Below are 17,576 nucleotides of genomic sequence, written 5' to 3'. Positions count from 1 at the left end.
AACCCTTTAATTCAAGGATGTTTTAAGGTTGTACAAACCATGAACAAGTAACTCCATATATTCCATTACATGATCAAGAACTTACAACACAGCAAAATCTATCTGCTGTTGCATTCATCTTCTCTCCAACCAAGTTAAATTGGGGTCAACTGAGCTGATTGAAGAAATATAAAGAATGACTGCCAAGGGCTTTCACCTACAATTATTTACAACACAATTAAATTAGGAGCTGGATTCAACTGGTAGAGTACTACATACCTTAAACTAAATAAACCATGTGAAAAATAATTTATCCAGAAGTTAAAAGAAGGGTCCAAATCAGTCTGAATTGAAAGCCACCTCTTTCACCACTGCCACAATTTAGCTATTATTGGTCCTGTTTGCCAAACCACTTGACTAAGTAGATAATGATGGACCATGCAGGTCTTAGAGTTAAAAGGATACAATAGGAAGCTATATTAAAGAGATACCATGATCCAGAGTTCTTACATAAGATGGTCATTGAGATACCCTCTCACACTTGTGGGAACATATTTAATGGATAATGTGGTTTGTATTTTGGTCTGGAAAAAATACTGCTGATATCATTTTTCACTGAATTAAACATTAAACTAAACTGCATTCCAATTGTAAGTTAACAAAGAGAAGTTTAACACGCCCGTCCCTGTACTGCAAATGTCAGCTGAAAAAGTGAATAGCGTAATTTTTGTGCCTAACAAACCAATGATGAAAGTCCTACATTTCATGTCAATAAATGTTGAAATTGGGAGAGATTATCAGTTTGGGAAAACTTTGACACACTGGAAATACAATTTTCAGGAGTAAATTGTGGAATTCTAAAAAAAATCACTGTGATATTGACAAATTATTAGCCCCTTAGGATTCATAAAATTCCTGAAATTATCCAATTACATGAAAAAGCCAACAAATTTAATGCAAGTAAAAAGTGAAATTCTTTACTACTCTGCCGACATGCCTCAATCAGTGCATCTGAAAGTCAAGATTGTTAACTACCAGAAACCCAATATAGCAAAATACTGCCAAAATATACAAATGACAAAATCTGTTCCAAATAAAGATTGCTGGGCAATGAAAGTTCCATGTCAATATGATTTTTCATTTCTTTCGGATGAGTAGCAATAACACAATTTTCAAGAAGGCTGTGATGATGATATACTGGATTTCAGATCAGCACCATTATAATTATAAGGAACTAGACATTGTAAGAACTCTACTGAAGAAATCCAATGATGATGACTTTCCATCTAGAAGGTGTAGCAATAAGATTTTCAAGATGGCCACTAGCTTGGCCATATTAAAAATCATATCACAACACAATTTTATTAAGTCAAACTATACCCCATAAAAAGTCTTTGGGTGAAAACTGCGTGCTGTTATGAGATGGAGTAGCACTAACAAGATTTTCAGGATGACTACCATCGTGACCATTTTGGATATCAGACAGCACAATGTTCATTTGGACCAAGTAGACACCATAAGAAGTCTTTTAGTTACACCCCAATGCTGATACGACTATTCCTTTAGGTAGATAATAGTGATCTTCAAAATGGCCACTGTGGTGGCCATATTGGATGTCCAGGTTTAACCATTTCCATTTATTAATTAGTAGTACTGAAGTAGTTGTTGTTGTTGTAGGGTTTAATGCCATTTTTCAGCACAAGATAGGCTGTGCATGGCAGCCAGTATAAATGGTGAAGGAAGAACTGGGAAAACCCCAGAAAGAACCACCAACCCAAGAGAAGCTACTGACAAGGTTTCTCATATACCCACATTGGCCAAACCCGTGATTTGAACCCACACAGACAGAGATGAGATGGCAGTGATCAGAAAAAGTGAGCACTTAAGACCACCAGGGGCCCTTATTGTAGTAGTAGTAGTAGTAGTAATAGTAGAAGTAGCAGCAGCAGAACTTTATTTGCAAATGCACATTCCTCTCTCAACTTTCTGATCTGTAATCAACATGGCATTGCTATTTTTGTCAGTGAGGAAATACAATTATGATAGGAATACACAGTAAAACTCAGCTGGAAAAAAAGGTCACCTATACATCAAGCATAAATGAAGGCATTTCTCACATTTTTTCTTGACCGTTATAATTTTCCTCAGGCTAAAGCAGTGGGTTAGGACAAGGGTAAAATGTACATTTACATTTTGTAAATATACACCTACATGTAAATATACACCTACATGTATATATGCACCTACATGTAGATATGCACCTACATGTAAATATGCACCTACATGTAAATATGCACCTGCATGTATATATGCACCTACATGTAAATATGCACCTACATGTATATATGCACCTACATGTATAGATGCACCTACATGTAAATATGCACCTACATGTATATATGCACCTAAATGTAAATATGCACCTACTTGTATATATGCACCTACATGTAAATATGTGCCTACATGTAAATATGCACCTACATGCAACCAACTGTGATCTTTAAAGAGTCCCAAGAATCAAGCCAATCAGTTCTAGTTTGTATTTCAGAAAGGGGAAAGATTTTTTCTCCAAAACTTTCTGCAAATCATTATCCTTCATGAAAAGTTCATTGAAAATGGAGTTTGGACCCAATAACTTAAGGAAACATTTGAAATCTGAAAGTGGACAATGTACCTGTTACACTGGAATCATGCTACACTGTGATCAGGGCCAATTTGTTATCCCCTGAGGATCACTTGAATAAGTCCATGCAATCAAGGGTGTTGTTGGAAAATGCCTACCATTATGTCCTAACCCAAAAACACAATTCTCTCCATCTGATTTCTCACAAAATATCAATTCACAAGATATTTTTATGTTACACATATATGCACAATTCAAAAAGTTTAATCCCAAAACACAAGTAAATGCTCACTGACATGACCGAATCTCAAAACACAAGTAAATGCTCACTGACATGACCAAATCTCAAAACACAAGTAAATGCTCACTGACATGACCGAATCTCAAAACACAAGTAAATGCTCACTGACATGACCAAATCTCAAAACACAAGTAAATGCTCATTGAAATGTTGTTGTAGTGTTTTATGCTATTTTTCAGCATACAATAGGCTATACGTGGCTGCCAGTATTAATGGTGGAGGAAGAATCTGAGAAAACCCCCGGAAAGAACCACCGACCCATGAGAAACTACTGGCAAGCTTTCTCACATACCCACATTGGCCAAATCTGAGACTCGAACCCACGCAGACAGAGGTAAGATGGCAGTGATCCGTAATGGAGAGCGCTTTAGACCACTTGGCCACTCGGGCCCGCCTCACTGACATGACCTAATCTCAAAACAAATGCTCAATGACATGACCTCTTCATTAAGATCTCAGGCCATAACAACATCCTCTTTTTTAATAAATAATAAATTGAAAATACGAATTCTCTCAATTACATAATTTCATACTAAGTACCTAGGTAATTTAATATACCTTTAAAATAAATACTTCCTGTTGACAACAAACAGTAAATATAATTTGTACTTTACCTGAAGACTGTTTTGATGGCAAATATATTCCGTGAAAATAAACAAACCAAATTTTCCAGGCAAAAATAAGTCTTGAATACAAATTCTTCTTCACTCCCTTCCCAGCAAAATGATAGGTTTAATCTAATTAAACGAAATAAAGACTGTGGTATACTGTTATCTGTCTTGACTGCCACAGTACATATTATGTGCCAAGTAATATCCTACCAAAGGAATGTGCCTGTAGTTGTCCCTGCCAAGCCGCAAGAAAGACGTCCACTGCTAAATGGTTTAAATGCTGGTCTCACTTTGTTATTGTTTGTCATCTACAGCTCACTGAGCACACATAATTACAAGTCTGTATTCATGAGCTCTCCAACAGGTAAACCTATGTGAATTTTCCACCGAATTACATACTAAATTGCCTCTCTATGCAATTTTCAAACCTTTCTTGTTCATAAATTCTAATTATATCTTTCATTGGCTCCAATTTGTCACCTCATAAGTCTAAAAGTAAGAAAATCCTGATGAAAGCATGAAGAGCCAATATATCTTGAGTACATATTGTACACACCAATAACAAAGTTACATTATGTAAACATATTCAGATATTTTTGTGCCCTCAATATTGCATATAGTTGTATCAAAGTGTTGTCTTAACAAAAAAATGCAGCCATAACCCACACCAGTGCATTGTATAAGATTATGTGGATAATACTTTAAAAATGTCACTGCTTACGGTTAAAAATTTTTTTAATTCTAATTCAAGAATAACATTCTGTTGCATACATATCATAGAAAGAAGTAAATGAAGTCCATTTATCTAGATTCTTTGGGTACATGAAAATGACCTGGACAATGTGAAGGTTGGTGTTTGATGACACAGCAAAATAGTTAGGTTATTTAGTGCTGAGAAACTTAGAGAAAAGTGTGATGTCAGCAGACCCAGTCCAATCCAGCTGTAAGATTAAAACCCAGACTATTCAGTCAGTTTTAGTTTACTAACCAGTCTCAATGAAAAAGTGAAGGTTCATAAATCAGGAATTTTAAATTGCAAGGGAAAGTCGATTAATTTTAATGATGTAATATTTACCTCTTGCTATAGCATAGCTAGTACATTTCCAGGAGGAAAATACCCTGACAAAGTTCGAAAATTTTGTCTTCCTATTTGGGTGAACCAGAAACATGCAGAACACTGAATCATAACATCATTTAAGTTAGCTTCCCCCAATTTAATAACAGTAAGATCATACTTGTTGCTATTGCACAGCTGAATCTACATGTGATATATCTGAGTGTTAGCTACTGGGTCCAGTGAGAAAATGACTTCACATCATCAGTGTGGCTAACAAACAAAGGTAAAAGGAGGAAAAAGTAGTGTGACAATGTGGTATTTATCTAAAATGAACAAGTTAGACAGACCCATGAGGAGGCACAAATGGCTCAAAAATACTTCATGGTCTTTAATTTCCATGAAAGAAAGGTCCCCATAAGTGAGGGACTGGTAAGTGCTCTTAAGAGTTAATGCAACCCACCTAGAAATGGTGGAAGATGAAATGTCAGCTGAACTTTAATGGGGAGGAAAAGAGACTGCCTACCCTTCTTTCTCACCTTAAATGCCACCAAGAAAAATATAGAGCCCTAACTGGACATAAAAGTCTATCTTGATAATCCCCAGCACAGAGACTGGGAATCTCAATCAGGACTAGAGCAACCTCCCCCCCCCCCCCCCCGGGAGTATCTTTGGCAGAAAAAACCTCATTGGCAAAAGATAGATTCTAACTCTTAATGCCCACTGAACCTCATTCAGCTCTGTTCTATGGATAGTGTATGAAGCCTAGTCCTTGATCTCACAGATGCTAAGGTAAACAAGAAAACTGTAGGAGTTATTTAGAGACCACAAGGCACAAGGGAGATTCCATTTAGACATTAGAAAAGCAAGACACTTGCCTTTTCAAATCAAAATGCCTGATGAGGTATGCTAAGTGAGAATCTGTCCCAATGGCAGGCTTTTTGAAAATTTTATGTTGGAAGGGCTGCTTGACAGCCCTTAATAGCAAAAACTGAACACTGTTTCTCTTCAAAAAGGGAACACTGGGTCACAGATGGAGAGCTAGGATTGATATATTTTCTATACAGATCACAAAACATTCTCCATTTGGCATCAGACACCTTAGATGTGAGTCTTCTCAGTGGACAGAATGATGCTAATTTGCTATTTTTATTGAAAACCTGTCTTTGAAGAAAGATCATTTGAGATGAACCAAGCATAAAGGTAGGAAACCTTTGGGCTGTAATGAAGGAGAAAGCCTTTGTATTACGACGGGAAGTCTCTTTCCTGAGGTAAGGTTGTGGGATGGTAAACCATGAGATCAAGGTTCTGGGATGGAAAAACATGAGATCAAGGTTATGGGATGGTAAACCATGAGATCAAGAAGATCACTGACGCATAATCACTGGGACCACAGATGGACAATCTGACTGAGTTAAGCCATGGAGTGCCTGACTTTGTGTAGGACGTTGTGGGATCATTCTGAAGGCATAAGCAAGCAGATGATTCCTTTATAGCCTGAAAAAGGCCACAGCCATAGCCCTCTGATCAGGGACTGGAGAACTGGAATGGGTAGTCTGTTGTTCAACTTAGATGCAAATAAATCCACAATGGAGTTTACAAAAAGTTGGAACAATTAGTCTGCCATGGATTCTGTAGTGAACAATCCATAAAGAGAACTATCTTCCTTTCCTTGACAGATCATCTACTAAAATGTTTTTCCTGCCATGAATGTAGCAAATATCCATTTTGGAGTTGCCCAGCAAAGGAGGTCCCAAATCTTGATGCAGATAGAAGGTGTATGTGTGCCTCCTTTTCTCCTGAACCATGAACCCTGAAGGATCAGGCCTTCCAACTCTAGATGAGCAACACACCTTGAATCTGATGCAAACAGGTAAGAGTAGGGTTTTGGGGAAGGAATGCATGGAGACTCCAGCCAGACACTGGACCCAACTGGTCCATCAATTCAGATGATGTTGGAAATCCTGACATAGAGAAAGTGGTGCACTCAAGGGGTCTCTGTGCAGTTTCCAAGCAACTACAAGGAGAAAGGACACAAGTGCAGTCTGCCTAAGGAACCAAGTCCACTTCAGAGTTCATGTTCCCCAGAAAGGATTGAAACAATGAGCTGACAACATGCTCTTTACTCTCAGCATCTTCAGCATGGACTGGATCTTGTTTGCTTTGTTGAGAGTGACATGGACTAATCATCTGTGAGGTAATTCATCCCCACATAAACAATATCTTGAGATGAACTGAGCTCTGAAAGTTTGGTAGAAGTCCCAGCCTAGTCACTATGGACTAATGGTGAGAAACCCAAACAATCTGGAAGTAGAAGGCTGGAGATTGGTCCTTTAACACTTGTCTACTGCATGCTCCCAAATAACGGAATTAACTTCTTCCTTGAGTGTGCATTTTCAACTGGTGGAAGAAAATGGTGGACCTTACTATAAGAGAGATATATTGGGGAAAAAAAGACTGGAAGTCAGATCTTATAATAAAGGACCAGGCTACTGACCATTACACCTGACCAAGCTTGTGAAAAGAAGTTTAGCCTGGCACTAACAGGAACCAAAGGCAGAAGTATGCTCTGTGGGATATCTCTGAATTGGGCTTGTTGCTTTGACTGGGGCTGTATGACTTTAAAGAATTTAGTCAACTGGAACAGTAAGGCAGTAAAGATGACTTAACTCGCTGGTTAGTTTAGAAGATCAAGAATTTGATGCAATTTTCAGTGTTCATAGTCTCTCAAATCCTGAGTACTTATGTAGGGAATGAACCCTCCAAAGAAAGTCTCTGCATATAGGTTGAAGGGTTGTGGGGGAAAACCCTTTAAAAAGGAAGTGTTATCCATGCATAGGTAAAGAACCTCCACTGATAAGGCTATGAACAAGGACATTACATGCCTAGAGGTTTTGCCACTGTTTCCAACTAATAATGGCAAGCCATTGGTGACAGAGATTCCACCTTAAACAGGGAATACAAGGTTGCTGAAAAGGAGGTAAGCATGCAAGGTTATGGTTACTAGTGACACAGTCTTTTGTTCTAAGGATAATAGTGGTTTCACTGCAATGAAAACTGAAGTCCCCATATAAATATCTACTTGAGCAACTTCAGCATCTAAACTGGAGGTTTACTGGGCCAAGAACAGGTATGAACCTTGCAGCAAAAAGCAATCAAGAGTCAACACATGGCGAGGGGCAGCCCACCTGCATTGTCTAGCAATGGCCTGACCCTTGCAATCAAGAGTCAACACATGGCGAGGGGCAGCCCACCTGCATTGTCTAGCAATGGCCTGACCCTTGCAATCAAGAGTCAACACATGGCGAGGGGCAGCCCACCTGCATTGTCTAGCAATGGCCTGACCCTTGCAATCAAGAGTCAACACATGGCGAGGGGCAGCCCACCTGCATTGTCTAGCAATGCCCTGACCCTTGCAATCAAGAGTCAACACATGGCGAGGGGCAGCCCACCTGCATTGTCTAGCAATGGCCTGACCCTTGCAATCAAGAGTCAACACATGGCGAGGGGCAGCCCACCTGCATTGTCTAGCAATGGCCTGACCCTTGCAATCAAGAGTCAACACATGGTGAGGTACAGCCCACCTGCATTGTCTAGCAATGGCCTGACCCTTGCAATCAAGAGTCAACACATGGTGAGGGGCAGCCCACCTGCATTGTCTAGCAATGGCCTGACCCTTGCAATCAAGAGTCAACACATGGTGAGAGGCAGCCCACCTGCATTGTCTAGCAGTGTCCTGACCCTTGCAATCAAGAGTCAACACATTGTGATGGGCAGCCCACCTGCATTGTCTAGCACTGGCCTGACCCTTGCAATCAAGAGTCAACACATGGTGAGGGGCAGCCCATCTGCATTGTCCAGCAGTGTCCTGAACCATGCAATCAAGAGTCAACACATGGTGAGGGGCAGCCCACCTGCATTGTCTAGCAGTGTCCTGGACCTTGCAATCAAGAGTCAACACACGGTGAGGGGCAGCCCACCTGCATTGTCTATTGTCTAGCAATGGCCTGACCCTTGCTAAATCTTTGAGAGAGTTCATTTAATCATAAATGAATGAAGAACAAGAAATCTGGTTGAGAGTTAATTGCCCAAGAAGGTTTTCCCAACTGGAAAGAATTTTTGAGTCACCAGAACCTTAAGGCTTGTGACACAGGCTGCTGGACATGAGACAGCAAACCTCAACTACCACTTTATTTTCATCATTTTGGAGTATTTTCCTCCCAGAAAAATACTAGCTATGCAACAGCAACATGTATGGTATTAATGTTGTTAAATGTAGTTTAAGGGATATGCATTTTGCTTGGAGAAACTAATACATTCAAACTGCTCTTTTGCCAGTATCTTCTGGTAAGTAAAAAAATGGCCTTGCAAAATGATGGACATTAAAAAGGAGTTAACCTTTTCGTATGTCTCAAGTAATAACCTTGGAAAAGTATTTGCTGAAGACATGTCTCTGAGTCAGTTTCAATAGTAATTTACATTTAAAGGATCTAAATTATAAAATTCTACAGTTTGACATTGCTTTATCAAAACTGTGCAACCTATATGATTTAAAAAAAATTAATCGAGGCCTTAATAGTGCAGAGGTATTAGCACACTCTCTTTACATAGGGCTGGATAGCGCAGAGGTATTAACATATTTTCTTTACACAGAGATGGATAGTACAGAGGTATTAACACATTCTCTTAACACAGGGCTGGATAGTGCAGAGGTATTAACACATTCTCTTTAGATAGGCTGGATAGTACAGAGGTATTAACACATTCTCTTTAGATAGGGCTGGATAGTACAGAGGTATTAACACATTCTCTTTAGATAGGGCTGGATAGTACAGAGGTATTAACACATTCTCTTTAGATAGGGCTGGATAGTACAGAGGTATTAACACATTCTCTTTAGATAGGGCTGGATAGTACAGAGGTATTAACACTTCTCTTTATATAGGGCCAGATAGTGCAGAGGTATTAACACATTCTCTTTACATAGGGCTGGATAGTACAGAGGTATTAAAATATTCTCTTTACACAGGGATGGATAGTACAGAGGTATTAACACTTCTCTTTAGATAGGGCTGGATAGCGTAGAGGTTTTGACACATTCTCTTTATACAGGGCCAGATAGTGCAGAGGTATTAACACATTCTCTTTACATAGGGCTGGATAGTGCAGAGGTATTAACACATTCTATTTACACAGGGTTGGATAGTACAGAGGTATTAACACATTTTCTTAACACAGAGCTTGATAGTACAGATGTATTAACACATTCTCTTTACATAGGGCTAGATAGCGCAGAGGCATTAAAAAATTCTCTTTAAACAGGGCTGGATAGTACAGAGGTATTAACACATTCACTTAACACAGGGCTTGATAGTACAGATGTATTAACACATTCTCTTGACACAGGGCTGGATAGTACAGATGTATTAACACATTCTCTTGACACAGGGCTGGATATACAGATGTGTTAACACATTTTCTTGACACAGGGCTGGATAGTACAGGTGTATTAACACATTCTCTTTACACAGGACTGGATAGTACAGATGTATTAACACATTCTCTTGACACAGGGCTGGATAGTACAGATGTATTAACACATTCTCTTGACACAGGGCTGGATAGTGAAGAGGTACTGACATATTCATTTAAGTAAATAGATGTGCTGAGAAGATATTATAAAGAATATAAAAGAAACGATTTGGTTAGAGCAAAATTAGGAGGAAGAGCATACACAGTTAGGATCATCCAAAATTCTATCAAGTATCTTGGTAATTTCTGACTATTTCAGTGGAATTTATAAGATTATTTTATATTGGATTTTATATATCATTATATTAGTTGTAACTAAACTAACAGGTAGTAATTTTTTTCAGACCCAATTCAGAGTTCTTTTTTTTTTTTGCAAATCGCTAAGCATTACTTGATTTCCTACTCATTCTATATCACAGCACCCCTTTCAACCTCAACATATGGCACGGTACTGCATCTACTATAGGAATATATGTTTGGTATCATGTTCGGTTTCAAAAGATTGGTGTTAAGCAACCACTTTGCAATTGTTCTAACATGTTAAGTCAATGGCAAATCAAAAAATGATAACGTCCATAAATCCATTACTTATAATCTTTTCAAAACTCTCATACTGTTATTTTCTGGGAAGATCTGAAACAGATTCCATGGAATACAGTCCAAATCTTTGAAGATATTGATGATGTTTTAAATACAGATCGTTCATCAGTATAATGAACAAACATGCCCCTTTAAAAACACACAGGATTAAGAAAGACCACCTGCCATGCTGGATCTCCCCAGAAATTTTAGAAGCAATAAAGCAAAGAGACCAACTAAAATCAGTAGGAAATCAAGTTGAATATAGAGTTTGGAGGAATAATGTTAAGCCAATATAAAAGTGCTGGATGAAAACCAAAATAACCCAAATGCTATCTGGAAAGTGTTTACAGAAATTGGTGCAGGGAAATATCAGAGTAAAACTGAAATTTTATCCCAATTATGAGGGCATTTATACTAATAATCCAAGTGCCTTCTTAAATATTTTTAATGACTTTTTCATTCAAATTGCTGAAAAACTTGAAGAACCCAGAACTTCATCTGATCATCTGGAACTCAAACATTTTTGTGCTAAAAAAACAACCAAACAATATAAAGTTTGAAATTCCTGAAATGAGTCCAGAATTTGTATTAAAATATATTTAAAAAATGGATGATTGTAAAGCTACAAGATTTGATATGACTGGACCAAGGCTACTGAAGGTAGCTGCACCTGCAATTGTAGAGAGTATAGCTTTCATTTGCAATGAAAGTATTAGGTCTAATAAATTTCCACAAACATGGAAAACTGCCAAGGTTATATCATTGCAAAAAGAGTGAACAAACGATGATGTAAATAACTACAGTCACATCTCTATCCTTCCTTGTATCTTCAAATTCCTAGAAAAACTTGTACATGATTCTTTTCTCAACTATTTGAACACTTATGATCTTATTCAAGATAATCAGTCTGGCTTTTGCCAGAATCAATCCTGTGAAACTGCACTTGTATCTTTGATTGATAAATGGATGAAAGCAATAGATCAAGGAGAAATGGTAGGCACTATTATGGTTGAATTTCATAAAGCTTTTGATCTTGTAGACCATGAAATTTTGCTTGAAAAACTAAAAACTATCAATGCAGTGAAAACTCCCTAAATTGGTTTACTTCTTACTTAACCGATACAGTGCAAAAGGTATCTTTAAATAATCAAACTTCTCAAAGTAAAAATATTTGTGGAACACAACAGGGCTCTATTCATGGACCTCTGCTATTCAAATTATAGACAGCAACAAACTCCAGGTTCTATACCAAGGCCAATGAAGGGATTGTTTAAGAAAGTTTTCAATATACTGGTCCACTGGTATGAAACAACATTCCCAGTGACATAAGGCAGGCTCCTAGCATTTCTTCTTTTCATAATCGTTGTCTCAAATGGATGAAATCTTTAGACAATTGAACAGTTCTAGTACAATAAATACTGACTGCTTTTCTGTAATTTTGTATCATTTTCACAGGGTTTTTTTCAATGCAGGATGATATTTCATTTTTTATATATGTTATGTTTTCACAGATGCTTGTGCATGTGTTCCAGGCTTGATACTTTGATTTTTAAAATCAATTATTTATTTAGCATCAAGCCAGATTCTTCACATCATGTTGTATATACTGCATAAATTGTACATAACAGATAGAAGGCCTCAGGGCAGATTAGTTTTGTGACTAACTGATTTACCTTCTCTAAATAAAGTCATTATTATTATTATTATTATTATAAAACAACACTGATGTACATCTGATGTAATTTGGTAAATTAAAAATGATAATGCGTATAATAGGATAAAAATAATGTGTCAAACTGTACACACGAACACAGATGCAAATAGTGACCCAATGAAAAACAGAAGCAATACGCAACATGCGGAGTGTCAGAGTGGATGAATTAGTGACAATGCACCACATAGTTATGTTTTATCAATACAATATGACAAAAATGTGTGACAACATTTAAAAAAACTTGTCTGTACTATAAATATGTACATAGACATATTTGGTGTAATGGTATTGTTGTATTTTATTGATAAAACATCAGAGTCCTGAAACTACACCTATGGCTAATAGGTAGGGCTGTCAACGGGTACTCGGGTACCCGGGTACCCGACCGTATTGAAAAACCCGGGTATTGAAACGTAAACGCGGGTACCCATAAAAAAAAAATCGCCACACTCGCCAACCACTTCAAACAGGTGTGACAGCTATGGCTTTAATTAGAAACCAGATCCCTGCTTAATATAAATAAACAATACATCAGAGAGTCTGTTTGGATTAATAAAATTCATTGGCATTGTGCAACAGGACAAACCGTTATCCCCGAGGCATTATATACCAAGGTTAAAACATAGCATTGTTCTACAGGTAATAAACCTCTTTGTAGATGATAACTATTGATTGTGGGTGCTAAATGATCGGTACATTGCGTGCTCTTTTAATGAAATCCAGATGGATACCTTTGATTTCCGAACACACATGTCGAAGAAATCCCACAATTTATATTATGAACAATTATCACCTAGACACCTTGAAATCTTCGTACACACACACACACACACACACACACAAAGACGGTTTTAACGCATTACTCTTGACATGTGGTAAAGCTGCTTTACACGCCGATGAATAAACGTGGTCTGTTCTAACAAGGACTTATACTTAAAAAAAAGGTGAGTGTTCTAAAGGATTTAACGCGGCTGATCACAGTGATCATTAAAAGTTGGATTATACCTACCATCTGTGTACAAAGGTCATTCTAAATAAATTTATTAATTAATAGCGTGCGGTCAGATCATTCGCAGCTACATCGGTGCGGACGCATCAGACCGAGTAGTGCATTACATGGTTAGCCTCTATTGCCATATAAAATATTAAAGAAATGGGGATAACAATTAGTTGGTCTACGGTTGTACATGTCATTCATGTGCTAACGGGTACCCGGGTACCCGTTAAATTTTGCAACGGGTACCCGGTTTGGTTTTTCGTGATTTTTGACAGCCCTACTAATAGGCTACAGTTAAAATAAATGGGCAATGACAAAATTCTCCAAATAATATAGATGCCCAGTAAATTGAGTATTGAATTTTTTAAAATCATTTTTGAAAGTGTAAGGGGTTTTTATTGATAATTTTATTTAGATCATAACTGTTTCAGGTAAATAAATTAGTGTACAATAATAATGTGTTAAAAGATGAAGACAATGTTGATCAGAGGTTACCTGTACCTATAAACTAACTTTATCTTTCTTTCAGATCAGAGAGCAGAAAAGTAAACTAATTAGATGGTGAAGTTGGTAGGTTAGGGAAAAAAAATTGAAAACTAAAGAATCCTATGGCCAAGATGAGAGACATTAAGCAGACTGCTGCAGCCATGTGAAAGATTCAAACAATAATCAGACGGAATAGCTCAAGTCACAGATGGAGTCATTCAGTAGTGATAATAGGTGGGATGTGATTAAATTGTTGGCCCTGAAAATCTTCACAAAAGAAAAGTTATCTGATAGGTCAATTTCTGGGAAAAAGATTGGTTAAATCTGGAGAAACCCCCAAAACAGCCCCTCGACGTGTGAAAATTAAATAAGCTTGAACAACTAGCTATACACAAATGAACTGGGTTCATGAATAATTCTTGAAGAGTTCATGAACTATTTATGATCAATTAACTGGGGTTTCCTTATGCAGGTTGAATTCCCCGAGCTGGAATGCACATCTAAAACAAATATTCTCTAGATACCAAAGTTTTCTTAAAAGAACACAAAAGTTAACATAGGTATCACTGATGATGCATTATAAGCTGTAGCATCAGTGACACTAACAGGCTGTAACATCACTGAGGATTTGCTATAGGCTGTAGCATCATCAGTGACACTAACAGGCTGTAGCATCACTGATGATTCACTATTGGCTGTAGCATCATCAGTGATTCTACACTGTAGCATCAGTGAGGATTCACTATTGGCTGTAACATCATCAGTGACACAAAAGGTTACAGCATCACTGATGATTCACAATTGGCTGTAACACATCAGTGATAATGGCTGTAGCATCACAGATGATTCACTATTGGCTGTAACATCATCAGTAACATTCACAGGCTGTAGCATAACTGATGATTCACTATAGGCTGTACACTAACAGGAAAAACTCAATATATCAGCATGCTTTGATCTCATCACTAGAATTATCGATTCCACCAAATGAACCATGTGCCCTATGTTACAAAAGTCAAAATTCCTGATAGTACAAATTTTCTAAACCAGTTTTGTATCCCTCAAAAGTTAAGATTATGGAGTGATAGACTGCTTACTCCTACATTGTTCAGTGGCAAAAATGTACTGCAAATATAGTGAGGTAGGTTAAAAACAACAAAACTACATTTATCTCAACAATGAAATCCTTGACCTGTCTCAAGTAATATGAAGGGCTGTGCTAATACAGAGGTACTTTATAGTAAGGGACCACTTTACAACTCGTTTGTACATCTACCATGTACAGCCCCATTTTTGGTGTTTTATGTGGGTTAAGGTTGTTGAGAAAACTTACTCTGATATGGCCCTTTGGGACAGATCTTCAAGGTCACAGGGGTCAAACAGATGGGTTTCAGTTAGTCCAAAGTGTTGCTGGCAGGCATTAAGAAAGACCGTGATATTATCCTGAAACAAAATTTAAAAAATAGTTTAACATTTCAGAATGTGAATGCTGTGTAGTAGTTTAACCATTTGCAGGACTTAGACCCACGATAAACTGTCTGCAATACTGACACATGACATTTGTAAATTACACAATGGTCCATTTTACTATTACTAACAGGAATGGCACTTGTACTGAATTAAACTTTTTGCTAAAAATAGACCATGACATCACTGTGCCCAGCTGCTGCCATATTGTTTTTGAACAAAGCACAGAGAGATGCTTAGAAACATGTAATTAATGACATACAGGCGAACATAAAGTTGTTTTTATTCGCTTTTCCATCATTATGTAAAGTTTTGATATATTCTGCTATAATATATGAGTGTGTATAGTAACAATTTTGTACATTTTATTTCTTTGTCATCTTCTGTATTGCTTTCAAATCTACACTGAGTAAAGATATTGTATGTACACATTAAAGGAATATACATGTGTGTGTGTGTATATGCATGTGTGTGTGTGTGTGTGTGTGTATGCACACACGTATGTGTCCCAAATGAAGATGTTGAAATCAGTAATATTCATTTATGTCTACTTTGTTTCCTTTTCAGTTAGTTTTTGTGTGTAAAATGTGTATCATTTTAAGGATGGCTGTCATCATTAGGGACAGCAGTTTTTGTATTGCTGTTTCCATCAATACATGCATACAATTATATTTCCCGACAAAATGTAATTGTATATATCTTTTAATTAAGGAAACGAATTATCCATGTAGTATAAATATAATCAACCAGTGCTGCTCTTTTCAACACCATAACTCTAATGAACATAATGCATTCTTTTATGTTCTAAACTGTCATTCAAAATTATGATTTGTTTGTAAAACAGACATTGAAATAAACATATAAATTTTCTCTCCTTTTCTTAACTTTGTTACCGATTAACACATCAGAATCAGAAAAGGTTAATAAAATCACTAATGCATAATACAATAAGAAAAAGAAAAAAATAAAGAAAAATAAATAAATAATATACTGATACATTGTTTTTAAACTTGTGGAATATATATGCAACATTTCTACATTCTACATACATAATATCACATCAACTAAGCAGAACGTAATTTTATGCGCTAAACAAAATATAAGAAATACCAGTAGTCACTTTCCTACATACATCCCTCACTATTTATATGTTAAAATATGAATCACATCTAAGAATACTTCATCGGCATGATTCTATGGGGGTGGGGGCCTGGCAGTTCCCTTGGAATTTTCATCTCAGAATATTCAGGGTATATATACCGGTGATGAAATACATGGAATTTGTGTATTATACTGTTCTAGAAGATTCATCAGATTTGACAATATGATTTAGCATCGACACTGTAACTAAATACTGGAATGCACATCTATATTCAGATGAACAAGTTTAATGCCTGGTATATGGTATTCAGTAAGAACAATAATACAAATAATAAAAAAAAAAAAAGACTGAACGCCATTGCGCCGGTTCACCTTGTCCAAATGGCTACTTTTAAAAACTGATATCACTGCTTGTGACATTTCCCAGAGGTAAAAAGTACAAGTACCATTACAGTTCTACAAGTTTCAACATCATTCCCCCAGTTGGATTACATCTGGTAAAACAAATACAGGCATTCTGTCATTATAAAATCAGTTTCTGTTACGAGAGAATGATCATGAATCCCATGTATTAAATGGGACTAAAATTAGATATATTATGCACTGCCTTAAAAGGGCATCTCCCGCCACTGATATCCTAAAATTTCCAAATACTATAATAAAGGGCCCCCTAAAGAAGGGTTCTAATAACTTACTTGTATAATGAATAAGCCATGAAAATTTAATCTTAATTTTCCAAAAAGAATAATGTGAGGCCAAACTGTATGAGCCATGATGCTGATGATATCTGGAGCATGTGATGATGATATCTGGAGCATGTAATAATGATAATGGTCAATATTATCCATTCAAACTAACCAGGATCTCAAACCCAGTTTGCAAAAAGATAACATTCATCTTTATTAATTCAAAATAACATTTCCACTTTCAGCTCAAGTGTAACTAAATAATCTTGAATTAATCACCATTACTGCTGAGTGTCAAGAAAAGTCATACATTAAAGGAAGAACAAAGATTCAATCAAACAATTACTTCATTGTGTTACAATGCAACATTTAAACATGCAAATGGCTTATTTTACTTTACTGCCTGTAAACTATTACAAAATTGATAAATGTTACAATAAACA

At 36.8% G+C, this 17,576-nt stretch overlaps 1 protein-coding gene across 3 annotated transcripts in view; it reads right to left on the bottom strand.

Moving 5' to 3' along the window:
- LOC149797495 (uncharacterized) overlaps positions 1-17,576 on the bottom strand; it is a 361,807-nt gene that overhangs the window by 178,324 nt on the left and 165,907 nt on the right. For all 3 annotated transcript variants that reach the window (XM_089962310.1, XM_089962312.1, XM_089962311.1), the window contains exon 4: positions 15,213-15,322. In XM_089962310.1, coding sequence (XP_089818436.1) covers positions 15,213-15,322 — 110 coding nt within the window. The remainder of the gene's footprint in view (positions 1-15,212; positions 15,323-17,576) is intronic.

Source organism: Sinohyriopsis cumingii, chromosome 6, assembly GCF_028554795.1.
Source record: "Sinohyriopsis cumingii isolate HCF-2022 chromosome 6, ASM2855479v2, whole genome shotgun sequence".
NCBI lineage: Eukaryota > Metazoa > Mollusca > Bivalvia > Unionida > Unionidae > Sinohyriopsis > Sinohyriopsis cumingii.
This window is presented reverse-complemented; position numbering and strand designations above follow the sequence as displayed.